This window comes from Nelumbo lutea, chromosome 8 (assembly GCF_056320005.1).
Source record: "Nelumbo lutea isolate HS-2025 chromosome 8, American lotus-T2T, whole genome shotgun sequence".
NCBI classification, from domain to species: domain Eukaryota; kingdom Viridiplantae; phylum Streptophyta; class Magnoliopsida; order Proteales; family Nelumbonaceae; genus Nelumbo; species Nelumbo lutea.
In genome coordinates, this window is record NC_142691.1 from 1,305,339 (window position 1) to 1,322,428 (window position 17,090).

A 17,090-nucleotide genomic window follows, 5' to 3' on the forward strand; every position below is an offset into this window, starting at 1 on the left:
CTCAGTTTGTTGTTTTCAGTACAAATTTCTTTTGCACACTGACACTGTAGTGTAAATGCATGGGAATGCTGAATGCAAACAGGTTGAGTGTAAATTCCTATTTATTTTTGCTTTAAATTATCTTACATGAAAGAGAATGGAGATAAGAGGAGGGATATTTATTTGGGAGTGAAGTAGGATGCAATATTACGTTATCCACACTTTATATGAGATAATTAAGACAGGAGGAATGTGGTGCAAATTTTGCATCAATTTTTGGGATACAAAAGTTGAACCGTTGAAGAGTGCAAACCTGACAAAGATTACAAATTTTATATCAGGTAAAAGTACAAATCATAGTTACAAACAAATGAATGCAGTGCAAACAAACAGGACCTTTCTAAATTGAAGCGGATGAAAAATTCATAGCCCATCAAACCTTGTTTCGTGGCAACCCCCCTCCCTGAATCAAGCCTCAAAGTATCAACACGTATCGCAGGGTATTGTACCATATGCATCAGTTTTCAGGGTCACAAATACGCTAAGTTATAAGAATTTGGTTATTTTTATTATTTTATACGTTAATGATTGGTGTAACGATTTTCACTGATTATCAAATCAGAAAAAAAAAAGAATTAAAAAAAAAAAAGGTATCGATTGAATTAACTCTGAATACATCAAATTTTCCTATTGCAAGTATCAATACTTTGAACCTTCGCTGTGGATTCCAACAGGCAATGCCTTGCCCCCACTATTAACATTTCATCAGTTAACTTCATGAAATAATCCATTAAACATTTCTAAAACCCTACACTACCCTTTTAACTCAGTTTTTCTGAAATCACAACTCTGAAATATCTCTCAACTTTGTTTCAATAATCCCTATGTACAGGTGGCTATCTGTACTTTACCCAAAAATAAATAAATAAATAAAACTTTCTCTCAACCTTCTGTTCCTCTTTATTTTTTCTATCAAACCAAACACAGCTAAAGAAATCTAAAACATCTGCCACATCAGCAAAAACAAAACCATACAAGTGGGCAACCGATTGCATTTACCCAACAGGATTTGCTGAGAAACTAAACCGTTAGACTACCTATTCATCCAAAATTTGCACCACCAACTAAATGGTCAAGATGGACACACCTATTAGACAGCTGAGAACCAAAACGATATTCTACCTCTTCAAATCATCCCAAGTGACTTGAATGCCAGACCTCTTGCTTTAGTAAGTTAAATTTCTGAAAGGGATTTTCTTTTTTATTTTTTACAATTCGCTTTTCTTTCTTTAAGAATTCAAAATGAGCGTAATCAATCTGTAGTTCCTATCATTAATCATGTAAAGGTTTATAAAGCAACCAAGGAGAAATAGAGCTGAAAAGCTCTCTGGGGACTCCCATCTACAATACACAAATCTTGGCTTGTTCCTGTTCTCAAATTTTGGACAATGAAAATAAGCCAAGAGAATGCCAAGACAACATACCCTCACCCTCGAGCCAAAGTTGGAGTTGCCCACCAGGTTTACTTATAAGGAGCAAACAAGATTGATGAGTTATGGCCGCCAAAGCCAAATGAATTAGATAGTGCTACTTTTATGTCCAGCCGTTCCTTCTTGGGGCCAACCAGCACACTTGTATCCTGATTTCATACATTCCAGTGTCAAATTTTTGTCATATCATGCAACTATTGAATGGGCCACAGCCCAAAAGCTGGCTTAACTATTCAAATAATTGACCTTTTTCCCTGTACCACCAAGATTACCAGAGAAAGAGAAAGAAAGCCAACCAACTGGCAGATAAGATCATCTCCTGAGGATGAATTATTCTTAGATCATAGCCAATACAAACATGCTCCAATGTTTACCCAATCCAATATAATAGTTTCTTATAGTATTGCCTATTTATTAGAAATTACAATGATTTTAAGTGTAATCAGGAATGTTCTAAATCCTATGCTAACAAATAATTATTATAACATATTATATATATATATATATATAACATAAAGCAATACATTTTTGAAATGTATACAAAGAGATAAGCCATAGAAGAAAGCATACCACGCCTTTATCAGGGTTTTCAAGATTAACGTTTGGATGGATCCACCCTGTCCGTATAGCCTGCAGAAGGTATCCCAGTTCAGGTTAAGCCAAGAAAAGGATACAGATGCATTTAAGTTGTATATGTGTCAATGATTTGGTGACAAGTGTGAAATTGTAATGGACACAAACAGAAAGGAAAAGGGAAGAGGAAGAAATAAATTATTTTTCTCTATTACGAGGCCTAGGTTTCACTGTTTTTATCACTTTTATTGGCAAACATATCCTATAACATGGTTAGGAAAGAAATATAATACTGATACCAAATCAAACCATATAGCAAAGATGCTCCCCTCATTAAGACCATCCAATGGCTGGAGAACCTCTTATGAGCATACACCCATAAACATATCACACATGAACCCCCCCAACATGATTTATCATGGTTGTAACAAATCTTCCACTGAAATCATTGTATTCCATTTTCCTCAATTTCTTCCTCTACATATAAAAGGACCGACAGAATAGACATTCTCACCAAGCATGTCTCCTGATATCCTTTGCATGTCCTTAGTAACGTTGCACTCCATACACTCTCTTGGTTAAACATTTTTAGGATTATAAGACATTGGGGCCGCAGATAGGCCCCAGGTTCCTTCTATCCCAAACTGATTTCTTTCTTCCTTTTCTCTCTTCTTCTTTTCTTCTTATTCTGGTTCTTTTCTACCTATTTTTATTGATTTCTATTGCTGCTATTTGAAGAAACCTGCTTTGGCATTTTACAAGTAGGTGGAAGCCTTCACCTGGCTAGTTGCCATTGACAGTGTACTTACAATGGACCACCTGAAAAGAAGAGGGTTTCAGTTACCTTGTCTACACTGTTTGTGTAACAGCAATGAAAAGGGTACATGTCATCTATTCATCACATGTATCTACACTTATTTGTAGCTTTTTTCCTATCCTATTCAGAAGTGGCTGGCATGAAATTCTACCCAATGAAACTTGCAATCTTGGCCTATCATCCAGGAACATTTTGGAGTTGCATCATGTTTGTTGTAGTTTGGTGCATCTGAAGAAGAGAAATACAATAATTTTTGAAGGTGCTAAGGAGTCATGTAAGAATGTGTACAATAGTGGAACTTTTGAGCCCTCCTTTTGGACCACTTTAGAATTGTATTCAGATAGCTCATATTCTGATTGTACTTGTGTTTGAAATGTTTTTGATATTAGGCCTTTTTGGTTGGAGTGCCGTCTCATCACCCTATCCAGATATTTACTCCTCTTTAATAAATTTTTCATTTTATTTTACTATCAAAAATATAACATGGGAAGTCTAGTACTACAATTTATTGTAATTTCTCATAAAAGGCATCTGATGATTGAATATCCATTAAGTCCATCATGTAAATTAAATACACAAATTAGAGAATTTGGTGTGATGTAAACTACAAGGGCACCTTCATTAGTTTTAAGTATGAAATATCAAAAACCATATAACTGATCACCTGTACTGTTGCAACAGCTTCAACAGCACCTGCAGCTCCTAGTAGGTGACCAATCATTGATTTTGTGGAGTTTACTCTTAGCTGCAACAATCAAGGTATAGCCAAGCATGCCATATGGTGATTGTGAAAACTCATTATATAACTGAAAGAAAAGGAAACAGAAATAAAATGCATTCACATTACCTCAGGATTCTGGCCAAAGCAACGAATAAGTGCTTGGTACTCTTTGAGATCACCAGCCTGTGTTGATGTAGCATGTGCATTTACATAATTGACATCTTCTCTAGCTACCCCAGACTGAGCTAAGGCTTTATCTATGCAAAGAACAACACCAGCCCCTGTTTTTCCAATGGAAAAGGGTAAGAGGCATCTTCACATGTCTTATCTGAATGGCTTTATTGTGAACTTACATTTTATTTGTAGATGAGAAAAGGAAGAGGAAGAAGTGCCAAGAGAACAAGAGTGGAAGTTTGAGGACCCATGCCTGTCTCTCCTATTTATTCATCATTTAAGAAGTGCATCTTCACAACCCCTTCTCAACGTAGCAAATGTTTCAAACACAGAAAATTATTGGCATAAGATTTATTACATACCATCAGGATGAGGCTCAGTCATATGATAAGCATCACAAGTGAAGCTTCCACCAAGAAATTCTGCATAGATATTTGCACCTCTTTTCTGCAGAGAGAAATAGGATTTTCAAATGGAAAATATTCATAACCAAAAAGGACACTTCTTTAAGGAACTTAGTCTAATGAATTATTCATAAAAACAACACTTGGTAAAATGTACCTTAGCATGTTCTAGTTCTTCTAAAAGCAGGACACCAGCTCCCTCTCCCATAACAAATCCATCACGATCCTGTCCATAAATCGTTTCTCACATTAAGCATACAAAAAGTATATTTTTTTCATTGGGTGAAGAGATCTGCAAATTCCTTTGCAGATGCTCTGGCTAAACAAGGGGTGGGAAGGGAACATTTGTTTTGGGCAGTGTTGTAACTGTTTTTTTGGCTTTCTTGGGGAGGGTTAAAAGTTTGTATCTCTCCCCTTAGTTTCCTCTGTAAGCTATATTTCTTTTCTTTTTTTTTTTAATTCTGTTATTGATTAAAAAAAGTATATTCTTTTCATAAAATACCTTCACCAGAAGAATATGGATGGACGGATGGATGGATGAAAGTGGATAGTGGCTTATGGGAATATCAACCTTGATGACACTGATTATTCACAAACTGTGGAAGAAATTTGATGGAATCCATAAGCCACAGAAGTAAATAAGATTCTTCTTGGATATTAATTTATTCTTAAAATATTTTTTATGTACCAAAAATTTCTTTATTTATTTTCTTTTTGGATAGGCCCAATTATATCACTTTCCTGAGTTTTGAACACAACTTAAAGTTTACTATAAGTTTTCACTTAAACCTCTTGCATCAAACTTGATTTCTTACGGCATACAACCAAACAAAAAAGCTCTATCTTTCAAAGTTGACTTATTCATGTCTTCGACAAGAGTGTCCATAATTAATTCCTAATGTCTTGAAATGAAAAGAATAAGGGAAGTTGACTATATTACAATGTCCCAAGGGCGTGAAGCTTTAGTTGGATCACTATTTCTCTGTGAAAGTGCTCTGCATGCAACAAAGCCCCCCAAGCCTGCAGTGACAACCACCATAAAGAAAATAATGATTCTATTCTTTACAAAGCTTAACCCTTATACACATCAAGAATGAGAAAAGAATAATAGATACCTATAGGTATGACTGCTGCATCAGAGCCACCACAAAGCATCATGTCCTGCAGGCTCATGGCAAATAATAAAATTATTCATTTTATAAGGTAAACTTTTTTTAGATGCAACAGAAATAGAATTTTATTAATAATAAGAACAATGCTCAATCTGTACAAGTTGTCATACAGAGCAAAAATACAGTATAAAGCTGGTCAGCTTCTTTCTCCCTTTTAAACTAATTTCTCTATAGTGATCCCCCTACTTCTGGCTCACCCCAACATAAATTTTTCCAAGATACACCAAACCTAGCTAATGAGTCATCCATACTATTTGTTGATCTAGGAACCCAATTGAATGAGCAGTTCAGGTTAGATCCCAAAGCTCTAGCATGTCTAACAAGAAAATGCAGTGTCCATGGCACATCATCCCCATTTTCAATCAGTTAACGGCAACTTAACAGTCTCACTCAACTTGTATTCCTGTATAGACTGCTGCCAAATTTTAGTCCTTATAGAACTGCTAAAAACTCACTCTTAAAGAATTTCTAACCCCGATGGTCCTGAAAATCTCAGAACAATGTTTCCCCTCTCATCTCTAATTATTCCCTCAATAACTGACATCAGTTGCCCAAACTGCAACTATCAGAATATTATTATCATATTTACTTTAATTGAACACAAGAAAATGAAAAAATAAAAAGGCATTTCCAGCATAAGACCTCCAGTGAATGAAGTCTGTGAAATGAAATTGGCCACTTACAGCTTCACCTCTGATAATATGGTTTGCAGCATTAAGTATACAAAAGTTGCTTGTTGCACAAGCAGTTGAGATTGAATAATTTGGACCCATCCATCCCTGCAGTAACATAATTAAAGAAACACTTAAAAGGTTGGATTCAAAATTTATTAACCCCTTAATATTTCCGTAGTATCAGCTTCATATCTTACCAGATCCATAGCAAGCATGGCAGAACCCATATTCGTAGTAGCAAAAGGCACACAGAAGGGATTCATCTTCTTATATGAAACCCTTAGAGCTTCTATTGCATCATTAAAAACCTGATAAAAAGTTCAAAGATTCAATAAGGAAAAAGAAGGGAGACAACCAAAGAATTCATCCAAGGTGATTTAGTTTGTAGTTCACAGGTAGGAAGCGCCCTTGAAAAAAAGGCAAGTAACCAGAATGCTCCTTCTGCACTCAATCTGCATGCACAGCATGCAGCCAATTGCTGTGGAAAATCAAGTTCCATGCTGCAGCCTTAAATTCAAAATTTCAGAAAGAAAACCTTCCAAAGTCATAGAGACAAAGATCCTCAAATGCTTTTTTTTATTTCTTTTGAAGGGATGCTACAGTCACTATAGAAACACTATTTCTCTTTGAGAAGCAAGTCAAGATCTGATTCATCGGATCACAGGACTCAAAGAACTATCAGCAACAGGGATTTTCTCCAGCCTGCCGAGTGAAAGATGCACAGTCCATCGTACTGACTTACAGGGAAAGGTATAATAACATATTTGAGCAAGTAAAGAAACAAGCAACAGAATGAGCACCTAGCGCTCATGGAGTTGCTTGTTGGTTTTGTAGCCCATCCCCCAACCCATAACTCCCCCCCCCCCAACCAACCCAGGTGAAGGTGGGATTTGATCCCAAGTCTCTGCTATGACCAACAGGAGACCTTACCAACCCGCTGGTTGGGGCACCTTGCAAGATCCTCAGATACATTACCAACCCTAGAAACCTGTTTTCCATTATCCATTCCAAGATTGAAATCCATATCTACATTTACAGAAAGGTTGAAGCCAACCTGCATGCCACCCATTGCAGAGCCAATTAAAACACCACATCTAGCCTTATTTAACTCCTCCATGACTTCCTCTGTAATCCCACCATCTGCCAAGGCTTTCTTTCCAGCTGTGAGCATGTAAAGCATGAATTTGTCTGCCCTTTTAGAAAGCTTAGGTGCAACCCATCCATCTGTTGAGAAAGACTTGATTTCTCCAGCAATTCTCTATAATAAGAACTGACATCAAAACCTAAACAAGGCTGCTTATTTCAGTATAAGAGAAATTAGTTGTGAAGATATACCGTTGGAAAAGGGGCACAATTGAATGCCTCAATCTCACTTATACCACTTATCCCCCCAAGTAGATTATTGTAGAAGATATCTGGATCATGACCAATCGGGGTCACCACTCCCGTCCCTGTTACAACAACTCTCCTTTGTTTTTTTAGAGGCTTTTTCTTGGTTGCAACTTCTTTTGCAGGTTGTACAGCTACAGCCATGGCTTTCCCTGCAAAAGCAAGTAGTTAACCATCAAATCAAAATTACTAATTGAAATAACTTCCAGATACCACTATCTGCAACAGATTGTGCAAAAATTATTATAGGAACAATATATTTAGTTTTGAGTTTCATTCCTTCAGGAGGACCAGTTAGCTGTGTCAAACTGTCAATCAAGGAATTTTAATCTTTTGATTTTTAGTAATAGCAAAATCAAGAGAATTTTTCTTTGAAGAAAAATAGGTTTACAAGAAGAATGTCAAGTAACACCTTAACAGAACTTCAGTCCCTATTCGGAACATAGATGAATATGTATCATTTTTATACATCGTCAACAATAGTGCCCAACATAGACCATAAATCAAATCCAAAAGAAGATTTAGAAATATCTATTCAAACTTAAGAACAATTAATCAGTCCACAACAAAAGATCCAATATTTACTGTCATTGATCAAAATAATATAAATGATCCAATATCAATAGTAATTTTCTTATCTCTTCTTTCCCCACCAAAGATTCTTCTGTTTCTCTTCTCCTATAATTACCATCAGATAAAAATGGAACATAGAACTACAAAGAAATGAGTAATTTTGGAATATCAGGTGGATGAGAACTGAAAATCAATCTTCAGTACATTTAGAAAAAGAAAGACCAAATCAATTTCACAAATCTGCACTGAATGAGCAAATGTCATATGTCCAAGGACTTGGCCTAATCTGCTAGAACTTAGAACCTAATTGATTGTGGCTCCTAGATAATCACATTCACATGTTTGTAAAGTTCAAAATCAAAATTAAAGTGGTCCAATTGGTGACTGTGTATAAACAGCACATAACTAACAAGTGATCTAAAACCACATCCAGCATAACTCATCATCATCATCATCCAAGCCTTATCCCAACCATATGGGGTCGGCAGCATGAAGAAATGTAAAATAAAATGGCATTCACAAAGAAGTATGTCTTTCTTCCTTCTTTTCTTTTCTTTTTTGAGAATTTAACCATTGTAAAAAAGACCATTACCCAATGTTGGTCTGAGCTATCTGGGGTCTTAGGAGGGGTAGATTGGGTATAGTCCTAACCTTTGGCATCTTTTTTCACATAAAGTGACCAACCCCAGACTCTAAACCACATTCTCACACTTGCCAGCCCAAGACTGTACCATTGCATCAAGTAACGGCATTATGACCCCTAATTTAAACCACATTGTATTAATCAAAAATTTAAGAGCCTGTAGACAAGACAATATACAATATTGTACATGATATTTCCCATACAACCCAATCATCTAAAAAAACATTAGAGCATAGTTTTCAAGGCACCAAAGGTGAGGCTAGACAACAGGGGAGCGCCTTGTCGCCTGGTCACCTAGGCAATGGAAAAAACATATATCCTAGGGTAGTTCCCTAGGTTACATAACCATATTTCCTTAATAATTATCCATGATTTTCATAAGAAAAGTATAAACTCCATGTTAAAGTATAGAAAATCAACATATTCATGAGAAGAAAAAGAAGAAAGAACAGAAAACTCAAAAATTATAGGGGCCGAACCCCTATTTTTGTTATAGGAAAAGAAGAAAATAGAAGAAAATGTGTTGATTGGACAAAATTTTAAGTTCTTCCGTCCCTAACTTTTGAGAATCAAAAGGGTTCTTCCTTCCCTAATTTCTCCAAATCAAGGAGCCTTTATTTTGGGGAGACAAATCATTATCAGATCTTCATTGCCAATGAGTGTGTGGACTACAAAAAAAGAAGAGGGGAGAAGGGGCTGGTGTGCAAACTTAATCTAGAAAAGGCTTATGATTTAGTCAATTGGGATTTTCTGCTTGAAGTTTTGAAAAAAAAAAAAAAGAGGGCTTGGAGAGAGGTGGTGTAAATGGATCAAAGGATATGTGACTACTTGTCATTACTCTATTTTTTTATCAGTAATCAAAATCAAATTTTATTACTTAGAGAAAGAAGAGAGTACAGAACTTGTCATTACTCTATTTTGGTAAGTGGTGACCCTCTTTCCCCATTCCTCTTTACTTTAGTAGTGGATATCCTAAGTGCCTTGATCTCTAGAGCTAATTCTAGGAATTTGATTAGAGGGTGGAGAGTGGAAAGACAAGAAGTAGTCATCATCCATTTACAATTTGCAGATGATCTAATTATCTTTTGTGAGGGAGAACCAGAGGAGTTGGAAATTTAAAAGTGTTGGTGGATCAGTTTGAAAGGTTTTCCAACTTGAGGGTAAATTGGAACAAAAGCTAGGTAGCTGGAATAAATAGGATAGGGGAGGAGGTGTCTAACTTGGCTAGTACCTTAGGTTGTGAGGTAAGTGAGTGGCCTTTAAAGTACCTAGATTTACCTATGGGGGGAAATCCAAGGTCAGAGAATTTTTGGCACCCAATTTTGGAAAGATTCACAAAGAAGTTAGTAGGTTGGAAGAGTACATCTCACTTGGGGGTAGAATCACCCTAATTAAGTCTGCATTAGCAAAACTGCCAGTGTATTTCTTGTCTACCTTCAAAGTACTTGCTAAGGTAGGAAACCAGATTGAGAAGATAATGAAACTGACAGACTTTCTTTGGGAACCAGGAGGCTCAAAAAAGGATCATTTGGTAAAGTGGGAAGTGGTTTCCAGAGAAAAATATAAAGGGGGGATGGGGGTTGGAAATATTAGAGCAAGAAACACAGTGTTGCTAGGCAAATGGTTGTAGAGATTTCCCAAGGAGCAGGAAAGTTTATGGCATAGAGTAGTGGGGAGTATCCATTGATTGGCAGCAAATGGATGGGATGCAAGGCTAGACCCCAGGGCCTCTTCTTCCTCCCCGTGAAAAGCTATTGTCAATATTTTACCCTTGTTCTCTCAATTCATCAGATTTGATGCTTGTTCAGGTAATAAAATTCTTTTCTGTGAGGATACGTGGCTTGGGGACTCCCCTCTAAAGGACAAATTCCCGACTATCTACTCCCTCTCCTTGAACAAGCTTAAAGACATCTCTTCCATCCGTGCTTCTAGGGATTCTTGGCGTTTAGGCTCAAGGAGAGGTTTGAGGGACTCAGAAATGGGTTCGGCAAATGAGCTCCTTTCTCTTCTAAGCTCAGTTTTTCTTAGATCAGTCCTGTCCCAATAGTAGAATTTGGTCAAAGTCTTCACCAGGTTGCTTCTCTATTTCCTCATTTTTCAATGCTTTGTTGACTAATACCAATGTGGTTAACTCTTTTCCGGATAAAGAAGTGTGGTGTGCTCCAATACCCCCGAAGTAAGGGCTTTTTGTTGAGAAGTGGTACTCCAAAAAATTAACACTTTGGATGTGCTTCAAAAAAAGAGACTAAACTGGTGCTTATCCCCACATGTTTGCAGTCTTTGCTTGAATAGTGGTGAGATAATAAATCATACTTTTATGCTGTCCTTTTGCTACTCATATCTGGGAATGGCTCTCTTCTCTCTTTGATTGCAGGTGGAATCCCCCCTCAAGAGTTGCGGAGCTGTTTGATTCTAGTTTTTTCCGACAACCAAAGAAGTGGGGAAAGGTGATGTGGAGAACAACGAGAGCAGCTATTGTGTGGGCAGTTTGGGGAGAGAGAAATAACGGGATTTTCCAAGGCCAAGAAAAATCACTACTTCAAGTTATAGAAGGCATCACCATCAAGGTGATACATTGGCTGAAAACTATGGACCTCTTCAAGTATTTTTCTGCAGATGACTTGCTTAGAGGTTGGAACATAGAAGCAAGCTCTTCCATCTTCCTACTATTGTTAATGAGGAGTGGACCTCACCCTCACTTTTTTCTGTGAAACTGAACTTTGATGGCAGTTCTATGGGAAGCCCTGGTCCTTCTGGAATCGGGGGTGTGATTAGAGATACGGAAGGAAGAGTTTTGGCCCTTTTCTCTGACCCTTTAGGGGAGGGTGACTCACTAAGAGCAGAAGTAATTGCGCTCCTTCAAGGGCTCAGATTGGCTAAACAGTTGGGCTTCCAACTATTAAAAGTGGAAGGGGATTCAAGATTAGTCATAGGCTGGATGCAAACAAGGAATGTGGTCGCTTGGCTCCTTAAACAGCATATAAGGGAAATATTTAATTTGACACTGGAGTTAGGAACACAGTTTAACTGGGTTAGGAGAACAGCAAATGTGTTGGCTGATGTTTTAGCAAAGCAAGGGGTCAATAGGGACACTTTATCCAATGAGGGTCACCTTTTTGAAGGTGGTAGTTGTAATTCTATAATTCTCATAATTAATGAAAGTTACTGTTTCCTATCAAAAGATAAAATTTAAGTTCTTCCTTACTTATTGGTTCAGGTTTTGAAGTCTTTGAGGGTTCAATACAACATTTAGCAATGTCTATGTTGATTAAACCTTAACAAACAAGAAAATAACAAAAAGAAATTAGTATAAAAAACACAAAATGAATATTTTTCGTTTAATAATGTCTATTTTATAATTATAATCTCAAAAAAAAAATAAGAATATAAAAGTATTTTATAAAACAATGTACAAAACTGCTTGGCAATTAGGTGAGGCGAGCCTCCAAGGGTGCCTTGTCACCTAGGTGCCGCCTTGACAACTATGTATTAGAGACATTGAGCTTTCACGATACAAAGATGCCCTTTTCATACTTGCTTTGGAAATCCCATCTCCAATATGTACCAAAAATGACGCCAAATTTCCAATATGTAGAGTTATGTAAGAAGTTGAATGGTGTATCAAGTAGATAGTAGATTCTTTGGTGTTTGGAAGAAACTTTGATGTGATAGATAACAGGTCCTTAATGGTATCTCCTTTGAGTGAGGTAGTGCATGCATGAATGAAAACAAAAATATTCCAGTTTATGTAGCAGCCAGACAGGAGGGACATTTTCAGATCTTAATATAAGACCCTTAATACTTGTGTTAGATAATGCTCTTTTATTAGATTTTGTGCCGTCTTGATAAGAGGAGAACCTTTCAAGAACATTTGTTTGGAAGCTACAAGTATTGTGAACCTCACTTCTTGATGAAGCATTTTTGTCTTGAGGGCATGTCATTTATGTTTTTCTGTAAAAAGTTCAAGGCTTTGAACATGGAGACATTTAGTTAAAGAGATGGAACAGAGAGCATTTTGGGAGAAAACCAATGCAAAATTGGCACACATCCAAGCTACCATCAGAAACCAAAATGGTGAATGAGAAGGAAGAATGAGGGAAATGTCCATGGAAAGAGACATAGTAGGACACTTGCTGAATGAAGCCTTTAAAACATTGGCCATTTAGAGGAATATTAGTTGGTGCCAGGTCTACTCGCTAAGGGAATGTAGGAATAAGGCAGAAAGATAAATGGTAGGGCTCATCTAGTTTTATATCAAAGGATTATTCTTTTCATTGAAACATGATTAAAGAAAGGATTACTCTTTTCATTGCATTCCTCTCTTTGCCAATGAAAGAAAGGCTCGAGTTCGGGCTCAAGCTCGATTCAAACTTGAGAAATGTGCTCAAATTCAGCTCGACTCAAAAGCTCATATGTTCGAACTCAGCTCAGCTCAAGCTCAATAGCGAGCCAAGCTTCATACAAAATAAACAATTATACAAGTAAAAGAATTATACATATAAAACATCAAAAATTAAAAACATTATATATAACATAAGCTCAATTAGGCTCCTGAGCTTCATTGGGCTCAGGCTTAACTCAATTAGCAAACAAGCCTATATATTGAGCCAGAGCTCAGCTCAAAATTCAAGTTTAGACTGAGCCAAATCTTTCCACCGCTAAACTCTAGTTCAGTCCTCGTCATCAAACGTCATCAAAGAAATATTGGAATGGTTCTGTTTGGGAGCTTGAATACACCACTTCTAGGCACTATTCCTCCATTGATAACGTAATCCTAAGTTTTCCTATCTACTTCCATCCTGACCATTTTCCCCTAATCCAAATGGGTTACTTGACCCATATTGGCCCACTACTCAAATGGGTGAGTATGGGTTGTTCAAATGGGCTAGGGTCAAAATAGTTAGCCCTAGTTTTAAGCATGGTTGTAGTTGTAACTCTTTCTTTATGTTGGAAGAGATCGCACCTTGTGCCTCTCTTAGGGATGCTTGTATTGATAATATGCATACTATTGTCTACTTGTAATGTTGCTATTCACTAATTAATAAAATTCATTCACTTGTCAAAAAAATCATAGAGGGGCTTCTTTCTTGTAAATATTATATTTTATTCATTCTTTCAATAGAAGATGAGTTATTCATCAAACAAAAACTAATGATTGGGAAGGAAAAAGTTAGTGAGAAAGATGAAAATACAAAGACCTTATTCAGACCACTGTTATTCAATGGACTAATTGGGAGGAGAGGAATGCCCAAATCTTCAATAAAAAAGAGAATATGCAGGAGGCTTTGATTGATCTCATCCTTATTTGGTTGGCATTGAATAAAAACAAGAAAAGAATTTGGTCCTTTTTCTACAAAGAACATCATCAGAAATTGGCAAGTGATGGCTTCTTCTCGTCCTTTAAGAAGAGGGGTATCCCAAATAGATTGGCATTCTAGAAAGTACTTTCAAATTGAATTTTAATGGTTGCTGCCTTGGAAATCCAGGTATTGGGAGGGTGCTTTGAGGGATCACCATAGTTAAGTCATCATCATGTAATTAGGGCTAATCGATGTAGGCAACTCAATTGGGGCAGAACTCTTATCAGCACTTCAAGGCCTAAGATTTGCTAATCAATAAACATGCTAAAGCTGGAAGTGGAGAGTGACTCAAGTCAAGGAAGTAGATTTCCGGCCAGAAACCTGAATATTTTGATCAAGTGAATAAGATCATCATTATCCATGCCTTATCCCAACTATATGGGGCCAGCTACATGAATCCTGTTTCGCCAATCTGTTCTATTTAAAGCCATATCCACTGTTAAATTATGAGTGTTTAAATCATTTCTTACTACTTCTAGCCAAGTCCTTTTTGGTCTACTCCGAGCTCTTCTAGCCTCTTCAATGTGTAACAAATCGCTCATGTTAATTACATGATTGGTAAAATTTTCTCAATGCCTTAGCAAGGTAAAGGTTAAAAACAATTAGTTGTAAGGACTATGTAGGACCTGCTACTCAGGGGTAGGTAGATCCATCTAAGGGCAGCCCAGTGCAGGAGGCTCCCACCAAGGATAAAGATGAATCACCTATTAAACCAGCTTGAATTCACAAAATAAGGATAAGATGCAGATAACAAATAATCATGTTCACATTTTAACTAAAGAGCAGGAAACCAATGTTCTTAGATCAATTTGAAAAGTCCACCAAATCATATGGATCAAAACCTCCTAAACCAGCTTGGGTTCAGGTAAAAGTGACAAAAGTGGACAAAAAATGCAATCTGCTTTTTAACTTCTTTTTCTCCATTGGTTAATTGATCACAGACATGTTTCCTAGAAGTTCATGGGATATTAGTCAAGGTGATTTGTTAACTTTTTACTTTTCATTATAGTGGAAAATATCCCCATCAATTAGTTGAAAACATGCTAAATTGCCAGCAACCGAGGTGATACAGCAATGCTACTTCATACACAGCTGAGAAGGGAAACCACCTAAATCGCAGTGCTTTTGGTTACTTCCAATAAACCAGCTATTATGATATTAAACTAAATTGGACACACAGAACACTTGCATCTCAAGCCCTGCACGGTTGCACCCAGGTAATTCCGGTAATAAGTACAAGATACACTGAACAGGAGAAATTTTTAAGGTTTGGGTAACAAATACCACATGGAGTTAAAGACAATAAAACGAATGCTGGACTTCTACAAATTACATAAAAATTAACTGAAATATAGGCATGAAATAAATAAGTTAAGCTTCACCTAGCAGTACAGCATACGACAGAAAAATAGATAATATATGCCAAATCTGGGAGCAGCAGTAGAGAATCGTTTAAAGTTCAAACATGATAGCTACTCCAAACATAACAAGCGAAAATAATTAAAATGAAGGAACCGTAAGGATGCAAAAATCACTATACCAGTCGCCTCCAACGTAATTTCCCAACCGATTACCTGAGTGGGTGGCTCGGTTTATCCGCTTCTGCCTGCGTGTCATCGGCCCATTCTTCGAACTGAACAGCGAGAAGCCATTATCACCAAAAAGTGTTAAAGAAGAGATACCCTTAGAACTGTAATATTCCTCGCAGGGCTCAAAAGCCAAGCAAGAGCTCATGAGACCTTGAATACTCGACCCACAGAACGACGAAATCAAATTTCTCGGTAAATCATCACTTCCACCACTGCATTTCGAAACAACCCTCCTCCTCCTAGCCCACCTGCTCAATCTCTTAGAAGACATAAATAGAGAAGGCTTCGGAGAGTGATCTTTCTCGCAGGCAACTGACATGCAAGCAGCGACTAACCATGTACAGAGAGGAGAAGAAACAGAGGAAGCCGCCATTGGAGAAATAGAGACGAACCCAGAAGGCCAAATGATAAAGCGGAACAGGAATCAGCAACTCAGATTGGTTAAAGAAGATATATGAGGTTTCTGCTCGGGAAAATGCGATCTATAGTCTATACCAAGAAAAACGCCACCTCCATTGATGAGAAGAGATGCGTTTTTCTGGGTTTCTCAAGACGAATAAGCTCGTAGCTTTCAATCTTAGGCAAACCCACCAAAGAAATCGAAGCTATCATCGATTAAAAGCAATTCTAAATGGCGGAGTTTTCGTAAATCTGAGTTGTTCAGGCAGAACAGTGCCAAGTGCTAAGAAGAGAGAGAGAGAGAGAGAGTAACAATACAAGAGGATCTACAACCAGAAAAATAAAACCAAGCTATATTTCTTTTTACAATGCAAAAAAAAAAAAAAAATCTCACGACATTTTATTGCAGCAAGAAAACAGTACTTGGACAGAGAAGAAAATGGAAAATAAAAAGTAAGAAGTGCACGATAACCCTTCAATGAAACTAGATCTGTTACTCCAATGAATAATAAAAATTACGGAAGATGTTCTTGATACATGGTGAGATGTGTCTGTAAGATCGGTGTGAGGCACGCGGTGTAAGGAGCAAATCCTGAACTGGTTACAGCGAGCAACATGAGAATATGCGGAAAAAATAATAATCATTATTTTATTACTATTATTATATTTGCCTTGGCTTTACTAGCCCGGGGTGCTATTAAGATTGGATCGATTTGGTTCAATTCCGATGCAAAATCTGAAATTTACGTTATAGGGTCAATTTCGGGTTGGGAAAATATATAAATCAATATTAATATTTTACTAGTTAGTAGTTTCTATTTGAGTAGTTTACTACTTGATTATAACTAGTCTTCTACTATAATAAAAGGCCCATTAGGCAATTACAATTAAAATAGACAATCTATCATAATTTATAGTTTTCTATAATCTTTTACACCAAATAGGCAATTCATTAGGCAATTACAATTAGAATTCAATTAGGTATCCTTTTGTATAGGAACAAAACTGAAACCGACCCAACCCAATTCAAACCGATCAAGTCGATTTAGCCAATCAGTGGATCGGTTTCGGTTTCCACCTCAGGTAACCCGATCAGGTCGGGTCGGTTGGGAAAACCCCAATAAACTGACCCA

The 17,090-nt window shown here is 37.0% G+C and overlaps 1 protein-coding gene across 3 annotated transcripts; it reads right to left on the bottom strand.

The window, feature by feature from the left end:
- Nucleotides 1–83: 83 nt before the first annotated feature.
- LOC148842098 (3-oxoacyl-[acyl-carrier-protein] synthase II, chloroplastic-like) lies at nt 84–16,551 on the bottom strand. 3 transcript variants are annotated; one of them, XR_016103225.1, is made up of 15 exons: nt 15,544–16,437; nt 7,340–7,545; nt 7,059–7,262; nt 6,202–6,312; nt 6,014–6,109; nt 5,274–5,319; nt 5,099–5,178; nt 4,316–4,384; nt 4,117–4,201; nt 3,707–3,861; nt 3,524–3,604; nt 2,040–2,099; nt 1,464–1,618; nt 376–442; nt 84–292 (listed from the first exon to the last, which is right to left on the bottom strand). XR_016103225.1 is itself a non-coding variant. In XM_088957543.1 (14 exons), exons 1-13 carry the CDS (start codon nt 15,929–15,931, stop codon nt 1,502–1,504), a joined length of 1,698 nt encoding a protein of 565 aa, XP_088813669.1. In that variant the 5' UTR covers nt 15,932–16,437; the 3' UTR covers nt 84–292; nt 1,464–1,501. The 3 variants fall into 3 exon arrangements, 2 of the variants coding, with proteins under 2 accessions (XP_088813669.1, XP_088813668.1); XM_088957543.1 differs by lacking the exon at nt 376–442; XM_088957542.1 differs by lacking the exons at nt 84–292; nt 376–442 and having other exon boundaries at nt 1,283–1,618; nt 15,544–16,551.
- Nucleotides 16,552–17,090: the final 539 nt, after the last annotated feature.